This window comes from Antrostomus carolinensis, unplaced genomic scaffold, assembly GCF_000700745.2.
Source record: "Antrostomus carolinensis isolate BGI_N321 unplaced genomic scaffold, ASM70074v2 scaffold2490, whole genome shotgun sequence".
NCBI lineage: Eukaryota > Metazoa > Chordata > Aves > Caprimulgiformes > Caprimulgidae > Antrostomus > Antrostomus carolinensis.
The window spans coordinates 540-21,071 of record NW_010287550.1 but is presented as its reverse complement, the minus strand read 5'-3'; the positions used below and the strand labels follow the sequence as shown (position 1 = coordinate 21,071).

The window sequence follows — 20,532 nt, the reverse complement described above, 5'->3', positions numbered from 1 at the left end:
TCAGCAGTTTTATCTGAGCTAACAATTTTTGTGCCCTTGCTTTGCTCTTTTAATGTAGTTTTTTCTGTATGGAACATTCCACACCTATATGGTGCAAAGCAAAAACCTTCTAAGAGTTGTAGAGGTATTTAGAAATCAGTTCTCAGAAAACTAATTAATGTGTTAGAGTAAAAATGTAGTTCTAGTCCTTAGAAATGGCCTTTCAGTAGGGCTAAGGTCATACATGAGTAGAGATTCTGGCTTTTATTGTTACATGATGTTTATTGTGATGGGTAGTACCAATTTTAAAATCAGATGCATGATGGAGAGGAGAACACATGGCTTTGAGTCTGCACAGAGATGGAGACACAGCAGCTTACACCTTTAACAAGTTGTTTAAATTCTCATTCAGCTCACCACCATGTTTGAGAGGCTGAGTATGAATAACCGGCAGCTGGAAGAAGAGATGAGAGACCTGGCTGATAAAAAGGAGTCTGTGGCCCACTGGGAGGCCCAAATTACTGAAATCATCCAATGGTGAGTGCTCTGCTCTGATGCTGTTGCAGAACCCCCACAATATGTGGTAGAGCTGTTACTGATTTTTTTTTTTTACCCTTGCACATGGGATTTGCAAGTGCTTAGGTGAAATCTCACACCCATCTGGGAGCCTGCTGTATTTTTGCTTGAGATTTTAATAATATCCAAATCCAGAAAATTGTGTTCCTCCTTAAGAGCAAAAGTGTCTTGGCAAATACAACTTTTTTAAGTGCAGAAGCATCATGGCTGTTGGGTGTGCCTTGTGGTTTGGAAGAATGCTGGAAGGAGTCATGTGCTGAGCTCACGCCTCCAAGGAAGAGCAGGCCTGGGAAAAGCAGTGGCTGAGAGTACTTGTGTCTCGACGTTAATTTCCTTCATCTGCTTGGCATGTGGCAGAATGAAACAAATACAGTGCAACATTTATCTGATTTTTTTACAAGGAGGGCATTTGAGACTACCACAAAGCCAGTCAAGTGATGTTTCTAATAATACTTTTGCTAAATAATGACATTATGTTTCTGAAGTCTTCCATACAGTCCTAATAAATTAAGGAAAAAAATTTCAAGCTGAACCTACTAAGAGAAAAAGATTTTTTTTATCCTGGTGGCCTTTATTTTTCCTTTCCATGCCTGCTTCTCTCCCATCCTCTTTTATGGTCCATTGCAGTGTTTAACATCTACAAAACCAGTTTGCATTCAGACATTTTTTCTACAGATCATCTATTTCTGGGAAGATTTCATCATCATATACTATTTTTTGTTGTTGTTGTTTACTACTTGATTATTGTTTTTTTCCACAATTTTCCCCATCTCATGTTAGTGAAAAAATCTAATTTGTCGTGTGAAAGCAAAAATGGGAAACACTTGTTTTACTGAAACATATTTTGGTATTTATGTAATGGCAGTATCATTTTGTTGTCCAAATACAGAGGAGTTTTGCTTTTGACTATAGCCATGTGAATCCATAACAAGAAAGAAGAGCTGTCCTCTGGGTTTCTAGAAGTGCTTTAAGCAGTTTGTTACGCAAAATATGTAACACTGATCTGTGATATGAAGTCCATAGTGTCTCGAGGCATTTGTCCCGATCCGATGTCGGGGATCATTTAAATATCCCGATCCGATGTCGGGGAAGGTTTCGATACGATCCCAAGAGCGAGATTAAGACACAAACGAGGTCACATGCCGTACTGCCAGAACATATTTTATTAGAAAAAGAAGAGTAATAAAGAGGATAGCGATAGGACAGGATGGAACAAAAGATGGGAAATCAAGCAAGGAGTCGGGACAGGGGAGCAAGAATAGTCACCACCACGGGTCCAGCGGCGAGGCGACGGTGAGGGGTGGGCGAGGAGGTCTCAGTTGCTCGTTCCAGTGGTGATGCGGCGTGGTGACGTGCGGTGCGGTCAGGCGGTTGTCCTCTGTCTCTCTCCTGTCTCTCTCCTGTCTCTCTGCCGCCAACAGCTAGCAGCTCTTGCCCGTGCCGGTCCTCCTTAAATACCCCTTCGAGGGCTGTAGTTTCCATAGCAATGGCACGTCTCTTCATGCCCCCCCAGCACTTGGGCAGGGACATGTCCGGGAAGAACACCCCTGCGGGCAGGGCGCCTTCACACAGCGGGGTTCCCAGAACCCGGTGGTCTTGTGACCATCCTTGCAAACAATCTTTGAGATAAGTCTATAGCGCAGCTCCTCACAGCATTATATTCATAGCAGAGGATAAAAAATTTAAAGGGTCCACTTTGCATGTGTTCCTTTTAAATCTTGTCTCTCATAACTGTGAGTGTAGTAGACGGGCTGCATCACAGAAATAAATAAATTAAAAAACCAACAGAAAACAAAAAGCACATAAAAGTTGTTTAAATTAACAGTTAATTTCTAGCCAATCAGAAATGTTTATTCAGAAAAAAAAAATCAAGGTAACAAGAGAGACAAGTCTGTTAATTCACACTCCATATTGTTTTCAGGTAATGCTTATCTATCTTAATGCACTGAGGTAACCAAACCCCATTTTTCAGATTTACATGTGAAAACACTCATAAAACTTGGCAGTTCTGGAAAAAGACAAATCAGAATAAGTTGTGGATTGTTTTACTTAACACTATGTAAAAGTCTACCAACAGCCATTAAGAATGTCCCTTCTCCAATTTATGAGAGTGTTTAGTATTTTAAGATGTACTACTGATGTGGTTCAGGTATGTGGTAATGCATCTTGCACATATTAGAGGTGTCACTGGTGGGGTAAAAGACATTTGGGATTGGATTTTTTTCTTATCTCTAGAGATGCTTAATGAAAAAAGATCAGGAACTTGTAAGACTAACTTTCTGAATGAAAAATACCATTTTACTAATCCCTTATGATAATACAATGTCTTTCAAATGTATGGAACTAAAAATTAAAGAATTATGTGAAAAGAAAAAAATAGTAGAAGTACTGTGGGCAAACATTAAGGAGATTAAAAACATCTGGCTTGGTTCCAGTTTTTAATCACTGTACACATCTCAATTTTCCCTCCATACTTCTCTCTGCTTATGTTATTTTTTTTTTCAGCTATGTGAGGCTATATCTTGGCTCATTTTTTTCTTCCTATGTTTAGATTTTCCATGTGTTACCCAGATAATCTGCTAATGTCCATCTGCTGTCCTTAGAATTCAGCACTGCATACTGAAACTAGGTCCTTCTCTGGGAATTTTTTGCTGTGATATATGGAGTGCTATATGAGTATTTAAGCATCTATAATGATAAACATTTTAAAAGAAAAAAACCCTAGTTTTGAAGAAAACTGATCTTATTTAATCAGTCACAAACCTGTGTTTCCCTCAGAAGAACATGCGATTGAAATCCATACCTGCCCACCTCTTCAGTATGACAGCAGAATGCCTTGGCACTAAGAAAGTAGGACAGAGCTTGTGGACTCCCCCTTCAAAACTAACAGATTTTTCACATAACTATACTTGAAAATACATATTTTGGATGCATACTTTCCACCTTTTAAAAATGGATTTTGCCTACTATCTTCTTTTTGTACCATGATTCACAAAGTATAGGAGGCAGTAGATGGAATTAATTACAGGTTTTGTAAACAGCTTGCTCAGCTGCCTGTGGTAGTTGAAGTTCTAGCCCTGTTTGAAGTAACACAAGCCTAAGGAGTCCCTTATTTCGAGTGCTTTACCATTGAATAGATACCTCTCTCAAGAAATCTGCCCCAGTCTTCGAGTCCACATTTTGGGTGGTTAAGATTGTCACTTTCTTCATGACTCCTTAGGCCCTTACTAAATTATTATTTCTTTCAGATTTTATAACTAGTGAGTAATTTCAATGGCCCATCGTGCTCCTTTTAGCCTTTCCCTGCTTTCTTACTGTGCTCTCTTGCATCTTGTTTAGGGCAAATGTCCAAAAGTCTTTTTATTTCTGCTGTCATTATCCCAAGATGCCATAAACATAGCCAAGATCTTAATGTAAACACTTGAATCAAGCTTTCATTGCAAATTCTAATGTGGTAGCAATAGACCCTCACAGATCATTCAGCCTTAATGCAGCTATTACACTGACAAGTTTCTATTAGCTAAATCACTCATCATTCCTTGACAAGAGTAAGAAAGATTGAGGCTTTTATAGTCAGCTATAAATTTTCCTATGGGAGGTGGTAAAGAGATTCATTGAATAGAAGGTTAATGCAGTCACTTTAAAAAGGAGTCCTTTGAGTAGCTGTGGTACCGTATTTCTGTTCTGTTTCAGAAAGGAGGTCAGTGGAAACCTTGGTAGTGGTTCCCAGAGTACTTGGCAAGAATCTTAACTTATTAGTCTCCCTGGGAAGGATTTGTGTAACCTGGTTTTAGAAGTCCTAAGGTAGACAACCAAAACAAATCCCATGACTAGGGATTCCAATCAACTCTACTATGACTGATTTTATCTTTATTATTGATTTCATTTAAAAACAAACAAAACCCCAAACCTAACCCCAGAAAAATCCCCAAACATTTCTTCATTAAATCAAACATTAAAAAGCCCCAAAGTTTTGGGGTGTTGGGTTTTTTTGTTGGTGGGTTTTGGCGTGTGTTTTGTTTTGTTTTTGTTTGGTTGGTTGGTTTGTTGGGGTTTTTTTTTAAATCTAGTTACTCTCAGAGGAAAGCACAGATTGTGGGAAAGGTTTAGCAAAAATTCTGGGCAAATTCAACTCTGAGAACCTCAAAACATGAAAAGTTCTGAGATGTGTTTTGTTTGACATAAGAATAATCAGAGGTTAATTATCTATAAAATAGAAATTCTGGAGGGCAGGGGGAAACTTCAGGATTTAGGAGCAGAGTTGAAGTGTTGAAAATTTTTAGAGAAGTAGTTTTAAAAAACAAATTTTGTTGGAGAGGGTATGAGAAAAAGAAAAAAATAAATTGGAGGCTTTGAGCATAGTGATATGAAGACAGAAATTCAAAAGCATTGAGAAACTACAGGAGAAATGGGAGTCATGGCCCACAGACTTCCTTGGGGTTTTTAAATCAGGTAAGATGCAGTTTGGTATAAGATCCCAGGGTTTCAAGACCCCTCCTTTCCAGAAAAAATCTCTAGTCCTCTGGGTCCATTTTGTATTGTAAAGCGTCCCAGATAGAGAGACCCAGAGTGTCTGAGGTTCTGAGCAGCCTGACAAATAACATACTAGGTAGTGGTCAAGGTTATTTGAAGGTTGTCATTATCTTGTCTCCAACTAAAAAGTGAAATTAATGTTTAAAGGATTTTGCACTATAGCTCTTTTTATGTTCCTTATAGCTAATGAACTAAGTTTGCAAGGGCATTTATGTTATACGTGAAGGCAGAACAGTTAATCTAATCTAAATTTTCAATAACCAAAGAAATTACTCTGGGTGGAACCTAAAGAACTTTTCTTCCTTAGGTCTTTTGCTGGGCTCTCTGCAAGCAGGAGGGGCAAGGAGAGAAACATTAGTGACAGGAGTAACTTTACCATTCTTGCTTTATCTATTAAAAAAAAAAAAAAAAGCCAACCAAACAAAAAAACCTGGGCAAAACAGTAACAAAAAACTCCCAGAGCTCTTGGGTTCCCCTTCAATCACTGTATCGCATGATCGACGGAATGTTGCCATCTAGTGGACAGTCCAGAGGAGGCCACCAGGATGATCCGAGGCCTGGAGCACCTCTCCAGGGAGATCTTACAGCCCCTTCCAGTACCTGAAGGGGCCTACAAGAAAGCTGGGGAGGGACTTTTCATAAGGGCAGTTAATTACAAAACAAGGGGAAATGGTTTTAAACTGGAAGAGGGGAGGTTTAGATTAGATATTAGGAAGAAGTTCTTCACTGTGAGGGTGGTCAGACACTGGCACAGGTTGCCCAGAGAAGCTGTGGATGCCCCCTCCCTGGAAGTGGTTAAGGCCAGGCTGGGAGAGGTTTTGAGCAACCTGGTCTAGTAGAAGGGGCCCCTGCTGCTGGCAGGGGGGGTGGAACTAGATGATCTTTAAGGTCCCTTCCAGCCCAAACCATTCTATGATTCTGTGTCTCTCAGCTCTAAATTCTGCTGCTTTTATTTACTGTCTCAGCACAGATTTTTGCAAAAATTGACTTTCTGTGTATATTTCCATTTTCTAGATTTCTGTGTGTTCTGTGGAACATCTCTCTGAGGTTATTGCATGTGCAGCTTTTCAGAATTCAGAGCCTGAAGGTTCTGTGCATCATAAACCAAATACTTGAAGTATTTTCTCGCCTTCCGTGAGGAAGGATCTATGTGGCAGGATAAATATTGACAAATAAATTGGACATTTAAAGTTCTTCAGCTTTAATTAGAAAAGCTAAAAAATAAGGCACCAATTCAATTTTATTTTTAATCTGACATTGTCACTTTTGTTCTGCAAAGATTTTACATGTCATTAAAACCAGAGAAGATCAAATGCTGATTTCTAAATATCTTTTCTCTTCTTCTGCATCAGGAAAACTTTCTTTCTCACCTTCAGAACTTCACACTATTCCTACTTTATTCACACATTATTCCTACTTACAGCCTTTTCTTTTTACTATGCATTTCATTATGCACCCGCCCCCGCCCCTCCCAAGCGTTTTACGCTACTTCTCACATCTTTTGCCCACTCTTCTACCCTAAGTGGTTTTATCTGTATCTGGTCATCAAAATGTGTTTCATCCAGGATGTTGTGGGGAAAAAAAAAAAATAGTGGGCATGCTGCTTCTTCCATTGAGTTCTGGTTTACCTTGGGAAAAATACTGACTCATTAAGATCAAAACTCTCACTGACTTTTAAATAGCGTCAGCTCATGGGTTTGATTTTTTTTTTTTTTTCTTCTTAGGCTCCTTCCCACCTCTTGAACTAAATTTTAGGCAGGAGAGAAAAGAAGAGAAAGCCCAAAGCATGAATAAGTGCTTACTTTTTCATGGTGGGTGGGAATTTTGTGTCAAATGGTCACTATTTTCACATTAGCATCCTCTATATTAAAGCAGTCTTCTTTATATAAAACTTAAACTGTATGCCCCGAAATCACTGCAACCTGTAGATGTTTAGGCCATAGCTTTTGCATTGTCACCTTGCCCTATGGGAAAGCTTTTCTGGTCCTCCCATGCCCATGGCAGTTCAGAGTATGTGCTCTCTGTCTTTCTTTCCTCCTGGTGATTATCTATAAATCTTTGTTGAAACTTTATATTATTTTTATTAATTAATTGGTAATCTTGCAAGTAGCACTATTTCCATATTCACTGTGTGTATGAAGCCCATAGTATCAACCAGAGAAACTTACATTGCTTTCTAGGCAGGGAGGGGGAATAACTTTCAGCAGAAAGGTCACTATGTGACAAATTCATCCTTCTGGACAACTCTCATCTCCAGACCAACATACTTGGGATAACAGTAACTAAGGAAAGATCAGGAAGCAAGGATAAGTTAATTTCCATGAAGTAGAAAAACTGTTTTTCCACTTCCCTATAACTTATTTAAAACTATTTGAGGTTCAGTACTTAGAGCACATCCTAAACCTTTCTGTGATTAGTGCTGATAGATCTATCTGTGGTCAAGCTGTGGTATTAGACTGGTAGTCTCTGGGAGGGGCTTAGAGACTTGAGTATGCCCTGGTGTTGCAGAACTTAGTTTGTTCTCCTGTAGGCAAGGTACGTTCACAGCCAGGCATACAAGGGGAAAGGAAATGTGGGGGGTGGGGTTTTGTTTTGTTTTCCTGTTTGTTTCATGAGCTACTTGGTTTCAGTGAGGTAATTTTTTAGCAACTTTCTTTTGTATGTATAATACCTGAGGCAAAGTGAAGAAAGAACCTTCTGCTGTGATTAATCATGTAAGGTTGGGGTTTTTTTCTTTCTTTGTAACTGATGATCAAAGAATCTGAAAAACAGACAGGTCTCCTCCTTGATGTGTTTACACCCAGAAAACATGTCTTGATAGAAAGAAAGTTCAGGGGATGAGAGCCTACTCTGGCTTATGCTGTTTAATATCATTAGAATTAGACTCTCCTTATTTAATTAGCATTTCTTGAAATAACATCATGTTTGATTCTAAATACTAGTTCTCATAGCGAGTTGATACAGTGAAGTCAACCACTTGTTCCAATATTCTGTGGATGGTTTAATTGTTAATTATTAGTTACAAATTTTGTCTTAATTTACTCCTGAAAAATAGGTTGAATCCTGAAAGGTTTCTTTCCCCCAGTCTCAATTTCAAGTAGCTGACATTTATACTGAGACAGGTATTGCTTAGATATGTAGTTCTTCAAACATTATTCCTTGTCTTAGTGATGCATATTGTTTATTGGAACTCTGCAGAGCAGCAAAGGCTTAGTTTTGTGTTAGAGGATTTTTTTTTCCTTTTTGAGTGATTTTTGTTTTGTTCTGCTTTCTTCTGATTGCTACTTTGTTGAAGGGACTTTTGTTTTTTACCTTAGATCCTTTGGTTAAAACCTTTTTCTTCTAATGTAATTGTTTAGGGTAAGTGATGAAAAAGATGCTCGAGGTTATCTTCAAGCCTTGGCCTCTAAAATGACAGAAGAACTAGAGGCCCTGAGGAACTCCAGTTTGGGTGCAAGAGCTACAGTAAGACTCTACTTCTATATGTCAGATTTTTTTTGTTTGTTTGGAAAAAAAACCTAATTTGTTAGTTTTAAATACAGTAATAACCTATCTGTAGAGTCTGTTAGTCAAAAGTTAAACTTTCCTAGAACTTCTCTTCTTAATAACTCAATAGCAATTTTCTTGTTTATCAATTAATTAAACACCAATACCTTTAGAATGTGATTTTACCTACGATATTCTTCAAGAAGCTACTTTATAATCATACATTAATTTGTTGAAGGAAATCTTTGGGTCATGAAAGCCTTAAAATCTTTCACTTGTGAAAAGTGCATGTCCTTCATACATGTCGTTTGAATTAAGGCACATCAAAACTAGACTTCACAAAATCTCTTTGCTGTTGAGAACATGACTGCATAAGACATTAGTCTTGTTTATTTAGTACTTGAGTTTAGAAGTAATGATAACAATTATAATATTTTTTTAACTTTCGATTACTTTGGAATTAATTAATTCTTCTCTTAAGAACATAATAGCCTGAGAAATCTAATTGTTGGAATTAGTTACATTCCTCATTTTCTGTCTTCTTTCCTCTCACTCTTCTCCCTTTTTTTATTCTTTACTAGGACATGCCCTGGAAGATGCGCCGTTTTGCAAAACTGGATATGTCTGCAAGGTTGGAACTGCAGTCTGCTCTTGATGCTGAAATCCGAGCCAAACAGGCTATTCAGGATGAGTTGAATAAAGTCAAAGCTTCCTGTATTTCGACAGAGTGGTAAGACTGAATTGTTCTGATAGAAATTTACTTTGATACTTCCCAGGGAGTGTCATCAAATCATGTTTTTAACTATCTTGTCTGTCAAAATTTAATAGTGAATGATATGCCAGTTTCTTATATCCAAATGTGGAAAAAAAGACCATATCTCTCTTCATTGTTTAAGCAGCTGAACACTTACTGGGAAACTTTGAAATCTTGAAGACTTTCAAAGGGGACACTTTCTCCTTAATAATACAGACTGTCCTAGTTGTGATGACAAGTTCAAATGCAAGCAGAGTCTGGTTTTGTGTCTTAAAACATACTCTTTTCCATTCTACTGATAACTCTGTTGGGTAAACTGACAAAAATCAGTTATTGCACATCGATTTACAGAGTAATAAGTTGTGCTTATGGAAGATTATGAATTCTTTAATTTCTTCGTCAGACCTGTCTCCCTTCCCCCTCCCCCTTAAATTACAGAATTTGTTCTGAGTTGGGTGAATGCCTGAAGTTAGTAGGAAGACATTCCATTTCTAGATCTCCAGCTTCAATCTAGCTGAGTTCAACACTGCCCAAAAGAACTACAGAAGTCTCTTGGAGCCCTGTGAACAGCTCCGTTGGCACGGGACTTCTTCATGGTACCCACCATTGAAGCTGGTGCCTGTTGTTTCCTTTTAGTTTGGACAGAGAAATCAAAGACAAAACATAAGCTTTTCTATGCCTACAAGAGAATCCTTCAAATTAGAGTTTGAAGTTTGTTTAAGAATAAGCTTGCACTGCTGCTAACCATTGCAAGTAAGCTCTGCTGAAAAAGAAAGGCTTGAACTTCTTTAGCTATGATTCTGATTCCTTTTACAAGCTGTTAACTGTATTAAGCAGAGATTTTAATAGATAAAATGTAAAAATTTGATTGAATACAAAATACAAATTGTTTGCATAGTTCCTGTGATACTTTGTAGTTTGACTTAAAGGAAAGCATGGCAAATTTGCCACGAGAAGAAAATTGGACCTGTACTATGATGTGACAGTACTTACATTTCCAAATTATGAATCCCACTGGGCTGAGTATGCAGTGTTAGTTGAATTGGTGTAGGTTGAAGTAAGCACTCTCATTCTGTTCCTCTTACTGCTTTCTCTACAAAAACAGTTTTTACAGAAGCAATTCTCTCAGCTTGCAGTGTCTAGCATGTAGATAGACAGTACAAGGCCTGGAAATAGCTTCTAGCAGAGAAGAGGTGGGATGTGGTGTAAGAATTTCAAGTACAAGCAAAATGAAGAATTTCTCTTCAGTCATATCTGAGGAGCAATGACTTGTTTTGCAGATTTAGGAAAGCAGCTGGACAGAGCTGAGATTCAAGTATGTTATCTGTAAAGTAGTAATATCTTGTCCACCTTACCTGGGTGTTTTTCAGGCCAGGAAACTTGATGATAGGCAGCATTGGAAATCCTCTAAGAACAGTAGAAGCAGTGTTTTCTCTGATAGGCAAGGATGGGAAGTGTGGTAGAAGTACGTAGTAATGTTCCCTGTCAGCTGTGAATTGGAAAACACTGAAACAACTGTGAAGTGACTGAGAAGAACAATGGTTCAGCATAATTGATTAGTATCACAGGCACTGTGAATTAACAAATACCTCCCACCCCACAATTTTTAAGCACTAAAATGCATGTGGTCTTTTTTTCTCATTCACAGGATACAGGCTTACACAATTACTCATAAATTAGAAACACGAGCCTGTTTAATGGGTAAACAGGGACAATTAATTGTTTGTTCTGGGGTTTGTTGGGGGTTTTTTTTTAAGATACCATACTTACACAGGTTCTAATAGATTTCCGAATTCCTTCTCGCATTTGATGATGTCATGAAGCTTGCTGTGCATTAATTTTTAAACATCATGCAAAGATGAACAAAAAAAAGTTCCTTGTATCATGAGTTCTCAATATTTACATAGTTTTTTTTTGTTTGTGTTCTTTTGAAGTAAACTGCAAGAATCTGAGAAGAAGAACATGGAACTGTTAACAGATATTGAAAGGCTGAAAAAGGAGACAGAAGAGCTTAGATCAGAAAAGGGTATGGCAACTGATATCCAAGTAAATAATATGTTTCACATTGGTGGGTACATCTTATCAGTTAAGTGTCACCTTGCAACTTAAATATGATATGAACAGAATACAAAGTGTGAGCACAACAATTGCATGTTAAGATGTACCCACAGCAATTGCATTTGCACTTGTAATATACTTCAGTTTTGTTGATATACTTGAACCAGTAAGGTATTATTTGAGTTGCAACTGCATTACTTTTATTTGATACATGTATGATGGTTTACTGACAGAAAACTTGTTAGAAGTATAGATATATTTATTCCCCCCCCGCCCTTATGATGGGTGAAGGTATTTAAACTTCAAAACTAATCATAGTGTTGTTCATCTGTGAATGTTTTGGGCCTGTCTGCACAGAGAGTAAACTGCAGAGGCGTTCATAGCTTTCATTTGTTTGAGATGCCTGTTGATTGGCTTTGTAACCACGTAGTGAGCAGTGTGGTCATGTTCGCTTTGCTGTGGTATTAAGAGTATGTTCTGGGATTTCTAGTGCATCTGTCTAACAGTATTTCGCATTGTTGCTGGGAGAAGAGACTTTTTGGTAATCCTGAAATAAATGAAAAAAAAATACTCATTGAGAGATGATTAATGATTTGGCTGATTCTTTGCAGTTCCTGTAGTAGCTCTAATACTTGTGTCTTATGAGTCACATGGGAAGAAGTAATTTTTCAGGCCAAATGGAATTACCTACTTTTCCGTAGGGAACTGTTTGAACTCCAGAGTTTCAAAACCCTGGCAACAATTGCTGCATAGGGTTGTCAAATATTATTCAGCCTTTGCAGCCTAACAGCATGTCAGTCAATAATGTATTGTAGTTAACCTTCATCTCCTGTATATAGGCCTCCAAGTGCTGGTTGACTGGTAAAAAAAAGAAAAACCTATACAGAACATTGAAAAAATGAATGGTGTGGATTAGCAAACAAGATTTAGGGAATTGTTTGTTTGTCTTGATGCTTAGCACTGATACCAGGATTATACTTTTTCTGAGTGCTTGGAAAGGAACTCTTGATAGCACCTCCTTGAAGACAGTAATGCTTGTGTCATGTTTAGCTTTCACTTACAGATTTTTGAACTGTCTAAAATATTATGCAAAGTTACTCAGCTTCTGAAATATTCAACTTAAACAGTCTGTTAAGAATTTATAATTAATAGTTTACCCTGTATTTTTTCCAGTTTTTATAACCTTTGTTTTTGTGAAAATAGAGATAAACATTTATTATTTTCTTTAAAAAAAAAAAAAAAGGTACTGTTCAAGGAAAAGTTAGTTATCATGCTTTTTGCCAGAAATAAATTGATAAGATTGTACTGCAACTATTCAAATATTTTGATAGAAATACACCTTAATTCATAAGTCCTTGCTATCTTTGGGCTTGATTTTCTCTTATAAGAAAAAATATATTGAAGTTCAAATCATTAACTATATAGAGGATTCAAATGTAGTCAACATACACTGGCAGATTAACTTGCTGTGTTAGGAAGTGATTACTTAGATTAGCACTTGAACACTTACCTGTTTATAAACGTGTCCAGAAATTTAGGAGGGTGTGGAAAAGGATTACTAAAAATGATTCTGTACAGTAGCAGGTAATTTGAGAATTGTTTTTAGTCTCTTACTGAGGTTTCAGTGTATTTATATTTTTAAAGAGGAAAGGACTCTAACTTCTTTATTCACTGTATTTAGAGCAAACAAGGTGATATGGCCAGTTAGAGCAAGACACTGATGTTTTTTTAAAGAATGAAGACCTTTGATAGCATCACTCTTTTGAGATGCAGTCCTGCAAGCTCTGGTTATAAGTATATATATATATAAAATGTATTTGTAATGTTCAGGAAGCTGGAATTTATACATATGTGTGATTTATAAACACCCACACAGCAACTTGTGTAATGCCCCAAAGAAAAGAAAAAAAAAAAAGGTGTATCAGTTAAAGCAAGTTAAAATAGCAGCCAAGGTGTGCCAGCTCTGTGGCTGCAGAGGATGCAGCGTTCCTGCTCTGCTTACTGGCTGCAAACCATGTAAATGGTGTAGCGAGACAGAGACATTTGAAGCTTTCTCCAGGCTTGTGTTACTCCTGGGTGTTCAAAAGTGAGAGGTGGTGGACAGGCTCAGAGCGTGGGTCCAGGAACCTGTTATTTGGAAGTGTGGTGTGTTCCCCAAACAGCCTGTTCTGTATGTTCTTGTGAAACCTCACTGTTGGCTACAGCAGCTGTCTTGTCACAGTAGGCTATCCAGTGTGTGACAGGAGCAGGGATGCCTTAGTGTGTTTGCCTGTTTGTCATGCAGTGCATGTTGCAAATGGACAGAAACCTGTGTCTTCTACATAATAGACACGTACATAGTGTACATTTTCATGTTGAATTCACACCGCACACGTCCTACCTTGGAAAAGGTTAATTGAACATAGGTTGCTTGCTTAGTGGGTGTATGTCTATTAAAAAAACCTTTTACTCTGGAAAACAGACACAATGTGACAACTCATTTAAAAAACTGTAGGTGGTTCAGGTGGATACTCAGACCCTGATTCAGCAAGGCAAAGGTCCTCCCTGAAAAGGTCATTTTTCTGTAGCTTAAAAACCTGCTGCTGTTTTCTAGGTGTAAAGCACCAAGACTCACAGAATTCTTTCTTGGCATTTTTGAATGCGCCTACCTCTGCTCTGGATCAATTTGAAGTAAGTGTACAGCTATTCTAACTGTTCGTCACTGGAATTACTGCTGTTATGTGCAGGTTTTATGGATATTTGCTGAGAGCTTGCTAATGTATTTTAATCATATTGCCCCATTTATATTTGTGTATAATAATATATGAAAATTGTTTGTCATTTACAGTGCTGTCTATATTCTCTTGAACATTAGTAATCATAGTGAATTCTCTCTTGGATCTTGTATGCAGAAATTTTCCTGATTTTGTAGTGAACATGAAAAGCGCAGTGGTTCAAAGGGCCTTTCTTTGTATTCAGAAAAATGCTAAGTAATGCAGATACTGCAGTGAGAAATGAGAGAAAATACGTAAATAATCCTTGAATGTATTCCATGAAGTCATAGGTACTGTATATTTATTAGGTGGTTTTCATCTTTGGTTCATTTTGCACAGATCTGTAAAATACAGATAATGACTATTCATGTCCTCTCTACAGATCCTATATACTTTAAAAATAAATCTGTTTAATTCCTTTGTCACTTTTAGAAAAAAAGACCAATTTAGGTAGAAAATATGGAAGAAAATAATTGAAATGATACTATAGATTTCATATCTTTTTTTTTTTTTAATCAACAGTGAGCAATGCATCATTTAAAAAAATAATAATAATGGCTGGGATGAAATGTTGGTCAAACGGAAGTCAGATGGGACAAGGCACCATCTTTACAGTTACACATTGGTCTAAAATTTGCACCTTTTTTTTTCATGATGGGTGTGCAAGGTCATCACACTTAGCTGTGAAAGAGCATAATCCCTGATGTTATTGTTGTTCCAAAATTTACTTTGTTTTCATTGTTTATTCATTAATTCATTGTTGTCTCTTGGAAGTCCTCACAAGTAATACCATTTTTTAATTTTCTTTTTAATTATTTGTTTTATAAGTTACTTTCGATATAAAAATCTTGTTGGAATGTAGGAATGTTATTTTATTGAGTGAATACTGGGAAAACATAGGGTTTTATACAAGTAGTTTGTTGATTAATTGTCTATGAAAGGCAATTAATAAAAACTTACTGAGGTAACTCTTACTGGCATTAGTTATTTACAGTTCTTTATTTTTGCACTTTTATTTATACTGAACAGTTTTCTTCATCCATCTCTCTCTCTCTCTCTCTCTTTTTTTTACTGCTGTTTTCATTAAAATAGGATTCCTTTTCCTCCTCTTCATCCTCATTGATTGATTTTATGGATGACGTAAGTCTTTGACTTTCAAACCAGTAAATCTCTCAACTCAGTAACAGAGATCAGTTGATTGATTTGGAATATTCAAACATTAATGCAGTCAACTTGAAAAAAATCTTTAAGTGCACTGGAGAACAGAATATTTCTGTAATAGCATACTTACAGCTATTTATATAGGCAGATGTTCAGTTTTAGAGTAAATGTTTTTCTTTAGGAGTAAGTGAAGAATTCTTAATTGCACACAGTTATTCTAATGGGGAGAAGCTACTTTTGGGCTTCATCTACTGATATGGCCTCTGGAAAATTGTTCCAAAACCACTGGCACATTTATTTCATTTAGTTCTATTGCATCATGTTATTACTTCGTCATTTGTAGTTTCCAAAATATTTGTGGTCACTGCAGTGAAAATGTTTTCCATGCATACAGTTAATTTCTATTTGCTCAAATAAAATATTGTGCCTTTAGCCTATATTGTTAGAAGTAATTTTCATTATAACTAAAGTAACTTACTACTTTTTATTGCCATTTGAGAAGCTAGTTTTCTGTTAAGACAGTGTTCAAGTATTTACCCTTGTTAATGCAATTCTTTTAGTATGCAAATAAGGGCTGAAAATTGACTGCATTATATTTCTTTCAGACTGAAGTAGTAGGCACATAAAAGTAAATAATAATAGGCTTTTTAAAATCAGAGTATATTCTATGCATTCATGTTAGAGAACCATCCATTACAGCTTTATAGGTATATTGTGTGTGTACATCTGTGTGTGCTTGTATATATGTGTATACACATACACACATATTTATACATATATATATTTAACATAGTATAGTCCTATTTTCATTAAAATGTGATATAATTAATTTTATTCTAGAAATATCTGCTGAGAGGGTTGTAACAAAGAAGATATAGTATATGGGCCTGTTCTGCGGAGTTCATTTCCTTTCATGAACCCTGGAAAAATGTTTTTCTTCTAGATGCTTTTTTTTTCTGTAAATCAAGTATATACACTAGTCAAAATGTGAAGGTACATTTTTCATACCACAGTAGAAGGTATTTCTCTGCACTTGTGTATAGCATATAGAAAACCTTGTCTTGCTGATATTTTTGTAATTTTCTTACACCAAAAAAAGAGAACACAGTTTTCTGTCATGTTCAATCTACAATGAATGAGTAATATGTATATACTTTACCTGGATTAAAGAAATGTTCCCTTTGTTGCTTGAGTATTAGGAACACTTAGTTTGTATCAGCAGGTTCTTTCATAGAAAGTTGCTTTTAAAAATATATAATACTGGTAATGTTATATTTTGCAAGGGAAAACTTAGGACAAAGAAGTTTTCCTGGTTGCTGTCCAGTTAGTTTTGAAGGACATCACTACTTTATTCTGTATTTATTGTTGGTTGATTATTGTTTGGTTTGGTTTTGGTTTTTTTCAAAGAAGGCAGCATATTTTTTTCACAAGCATTTTGACAAAAACACTTTTTTTTTTTTTTACTATGCAAGTGAGTAATTTTCAGCTGTTGGCATACATCCTTTAAGACATTCTTCTTGACTGGTCCATACAGATCAAATATTTTCAGATACCCATCTCTCAGTTTTTGGTAAAACTCCAGCTATTAATATGTATACTGTAGCATGTGAATAACTTAATACACACCTTGACTGGTCCATACAGATCAAATATTTTCATTTCTCAGTTTTTGGTAAAACTCCAGCTATTATTATGTATACTGTAGCATGTGAATGACTTAATACACATAGAATCAAACTTCCCTTGTTCCATCTTCAGTCTGAGTCACAGGTTTGTTTTTTTTCCTCAGTTGCATTGGGTAAGAGTACATTTCTGAACTGGACTGGCCAGGAGCTGATGTCTCTAACACTGGGGCAGATTTCTGTCTCATGGGGCAAAACTGCAAAAGAGAGTTGACTGTTAAAAGATAGGAAGAGTACATTGCAGACAAATACAAGACTTTTTGAGCTACCTGTCTTTATTAGAAAGAGAAAGAAAACTGATGTTGTCATTAGTAGGTGAAAGGTGGTATAATTAATGTGCTTAAAGTCAGTTCTGCATCTTTCATCTATTGGACAATTACAGGATTAATTCATAGTGAGATTCATAATATGTAGACTTTGAATTATCAAAATGGTTATTTATGTTTTAGCTCATCGAGTTGTTTCAATATTGATGTATTAGGCAGATGTAAATTAAAATCAGGATATTAAAAAACCCCTCCTCACTGGATGTGACCTGCATTCCCTTTCCCATATCTCTTTTTGGCAGTAGCTACCTGGAAGGGCAGTGTTTCTTGTAGCATTTCAAGAAGAATTAATCTGTGCTCAGTCAAACCTGAGAAGTGCGTGGGTTCTTTTTATTAAGACCATGGAAAAATTAGAAGTGCCCAGGTCAGACTCATGCAGTGCTGCAGTATTGCATGGGTGTCAGGAAAGTTTCTCCTGTAATCAAGAACCCAAAGTAAATATTACTAATGACCTGTATTGTTTCCCCAGCCGCTGAGCTTGGAATGACAGAGCGTGTAAACTAATATGCAGCTGCAGTTACATAGCACTCTTTGCAAGATCTCTTCGGGGTTTTTTTTTAATGTATAGATGTGTAAGCAGTACTGAGTTTGGAGTTTACTAGGGTGGGTGTGTCTTGTGTGTCTGCTATCCAAATAACGTAATTATTTATAGCACTCTGTGAATGACTGGAGTTAATTCTAATTGTTTCAATGAGGAAACCGATAGCTTTGCAATTTCTTCTGGAGAGAAGTAAAAATAGATGTCCCGCTGCCTTTACAGCCTGCAGATGCTGAGCAAGAAAACTAGTAGCTCACTATTTAGATGAGTAGCAGTCACTGCTGGTTCCAGCTGTCCCTCCTCAAATCCACAGAAAGGTACTTAGTCAGGTTGGCAGAACTGGTGCCTAAATCCTCGTAGCTGCAAAAGCCCCTGCATTCAGAAGTGATCCTTGTATCTCCTGTGCAGGCAGGAGGCTGCAAAGGGGAGGAGGAATGGGTTTTGCTGTCCCTGTTTTCTGATTTTGATGGGGAGGGAAGTCACTGCCAGTGGCTGATAAACTCATTTCTAAGTTTTTGCCGCTGTTTCTCCTGTGTGTTGCAGGCTGTCCTCAGTAACGTTGTCTAGGTGTTAAGTCTTCTGTGTTCACTAGAAGTGTCTGATAATGGAAGTGTTGGGGTTTGGTTTTTTTTGCCAGCAATCAACTTGTTTTATTTAAAGATGAATTTATGATTATTTAATAACAATTAAATGGAATCCCATTTTCCCTTGACAAAATTATTTTCCCCACTTGCCAGAAAATACTATTTTTTCCCTATTGTCAACACATTATTAATTAAAAATAGATTTCTTAAATCCTCCTGCAATCTGTCCTCACATGCAATCCCTGTGGGCTTTGGTTAGACAAAACAAATCTGAACTTTGTAAATAACCACAGAGTAAATCAGGTTCTGAATTCTCATTATGAAATGGAATAAGCCACAGGAGTGTGTGTTGACAGCCCTGACTCTACCTGCACATCCATAATTAAGTTTAGAATAATTCTGGTTCTTAAGGATACTTTAAATTGGACATATTACACCTCCAAGAGATTGTTTTATTAATCTTGTTCAAAAAACAGAGATGGTAACTGCAAATTATTAGTCTAATGTAGTGTGCACTTGCACTGTGTCCAGTGTAAAACTACAGACTTTAAAATAACTGTTCCTTTTTTGTTTTAATGTTTCTTACCTCTTGTTGTCCCAGAATATCTTGTTTTCAAAATACTTGTAAAAATGAACATTTGTGTGTGTCTAAACACTACCTCTGGAGATACAGAGCAATGAATTCTGAGCTGGTGTATGTGTCACTGTTTGGTTTTGTAACATATTCTCCTCCTTTCTTTGTTAAAGCGCTCTCCTTCCTGTATTCCAGCTAACAAAGGCAGACGTGTAAGAGGCTGTCCTACTCTATGTGGCCCTTTATTTTTTGCCTGTTATGTACATGCCTTTGTTTAATGTATGGATCATGTATTTATCTCACTGCATGTCTTGTGCTGCTGCTACTGTTTGCTGCTGGTGCTGCTGCTGTGTGTTTTGTTGTTTTACAGCTGTGAGCTAAAAGCTTTCGGAGTATTTCATTTGGTGATCGTTTGAGCAGAATATCACAGTAACTGGAGAAGATGCTTTGAGTACTTTCTCATTTCAATAGGAAAGTTCTTTGTGGAAGCTGGTCAGGGAGTTGCAGGTTGGGAAGATGAGCAAATGTCAAATGAAGGCCTGTTGGTTTCCCTGCCCTTAGCAGAGTGCATGTGTTGAGTTATGGGAGTTGCCTATAGAAGGCAGAAGTTTGGCATTTGGGAGGCATGTCCCACCAAATGATAGAAGATATCACACTATAGAGGTAAATAAATGGAAAGTGAGGAATTGAGTAAATTGGAGCATCAAGGAGGGCAGAAGAAAATCATCCAAGGAAAAGAGTTGGATATGTTGTAGTCTGTTAAGCTGGAAAGCTCTACGGTGTTTCAAAAATCAAGGTGCCTTTTGTAAACATGGTGTTACCAAAGCTATGTCAGGCTGAATTGGTACTAGGTATGCAGTGTCCATTTTAAACTCAGTAATGCCCAACAGCTCTAATAACGACCTTACCTATGCAGCTCAAAGCTCATCGCTCAGTGTCTTAGGCAAGCTTACAGTAACCGCTTGTTTTTATCTGCTGTGGCTCTAATTCAGAAGTTCTCTCCTCAAGATGCGTTTATACACTGGCCAGCTGTGGCACAGACACAGGCGACACCGTGTAGGCAGCCAAAGCACAGTCCTGTGGAAGTTGACAAGGCTACTGTAATTTGATAGGAAATACTGAAATATGCTTTTGATAAGCCAGTGGTTTAGTTCCAAATGAATTTTAACAGTGTTGATACAGTCCACGTAAGGTGTTAGCCATAGTGCAGTGAGGTTGCTTTTGTACTTAATTCTTCTCATTGAAGCGAGGAACGTGTAGATCACTGCAGCAGTACAGCTTAAGGCCCTGTTTCTGCAGTAAAGGTGGTGGTTAAATTCCCTTCAAATTCTGTAATAGAAGATCAGGTTCTGTGTGTTTTGCAGGATTTTTATGTTTATAAGTAAAAATAGATTTGTTACTGGTTCCTTAGTTGTCTTCAACCACAAAGGCTTTGTAGCACATTCCAGAAAGGTTCCATCATTTATATTATGTTTGTACCAAATTTTTTTAAGAGGCACCATGAGAATTCTTTGGTATGCAGATGCTA

General features: G+C 37.0%; 1 protein-coding gene across 1 annotated transcript in view; it reads left to right on the top strand.

The window, feature by feature from the left end:
* LOC104521260 (serine/threonine-protein kinase MRCK alpha) overlaps positions 1–19,216 on the top strand; it is a gene marked incomplete at its 3' end in the record, with an annotated part of 91,387 nt that extends 72,171 nt beyond the window's left edge. The window contains exons 16-22 of the mRNA XM_010163204.2: positions 392–516; positions 8,448–8,553; positions 9,156–9,304; positions 11,263–11,354; positions 13,980–14,056; positions 15,232–15,279; positions 19,178–19,216. Of these exons, the coding sequence (XP_010161506.2) occupies positions 392–516; positions 8,448–8,553; positions 9,156–9,304; positions 11,263–11,354; positions 13,980–14,056; positions 15,232–15,279; positions 19,178–19,216 (636 nt within the window). The remainder of the gene's footprint in view (positions 1–391; positions 517–8,447; positions 8,554–9,155; positions 9,305–11,262; positions 11,355–13,979; positions 14,057–15,231; positions 15,280–19,177) is intronic.
* Between the last annotated feature and the right edge of the window lie 1,316 nt (positions 19,217–20,532).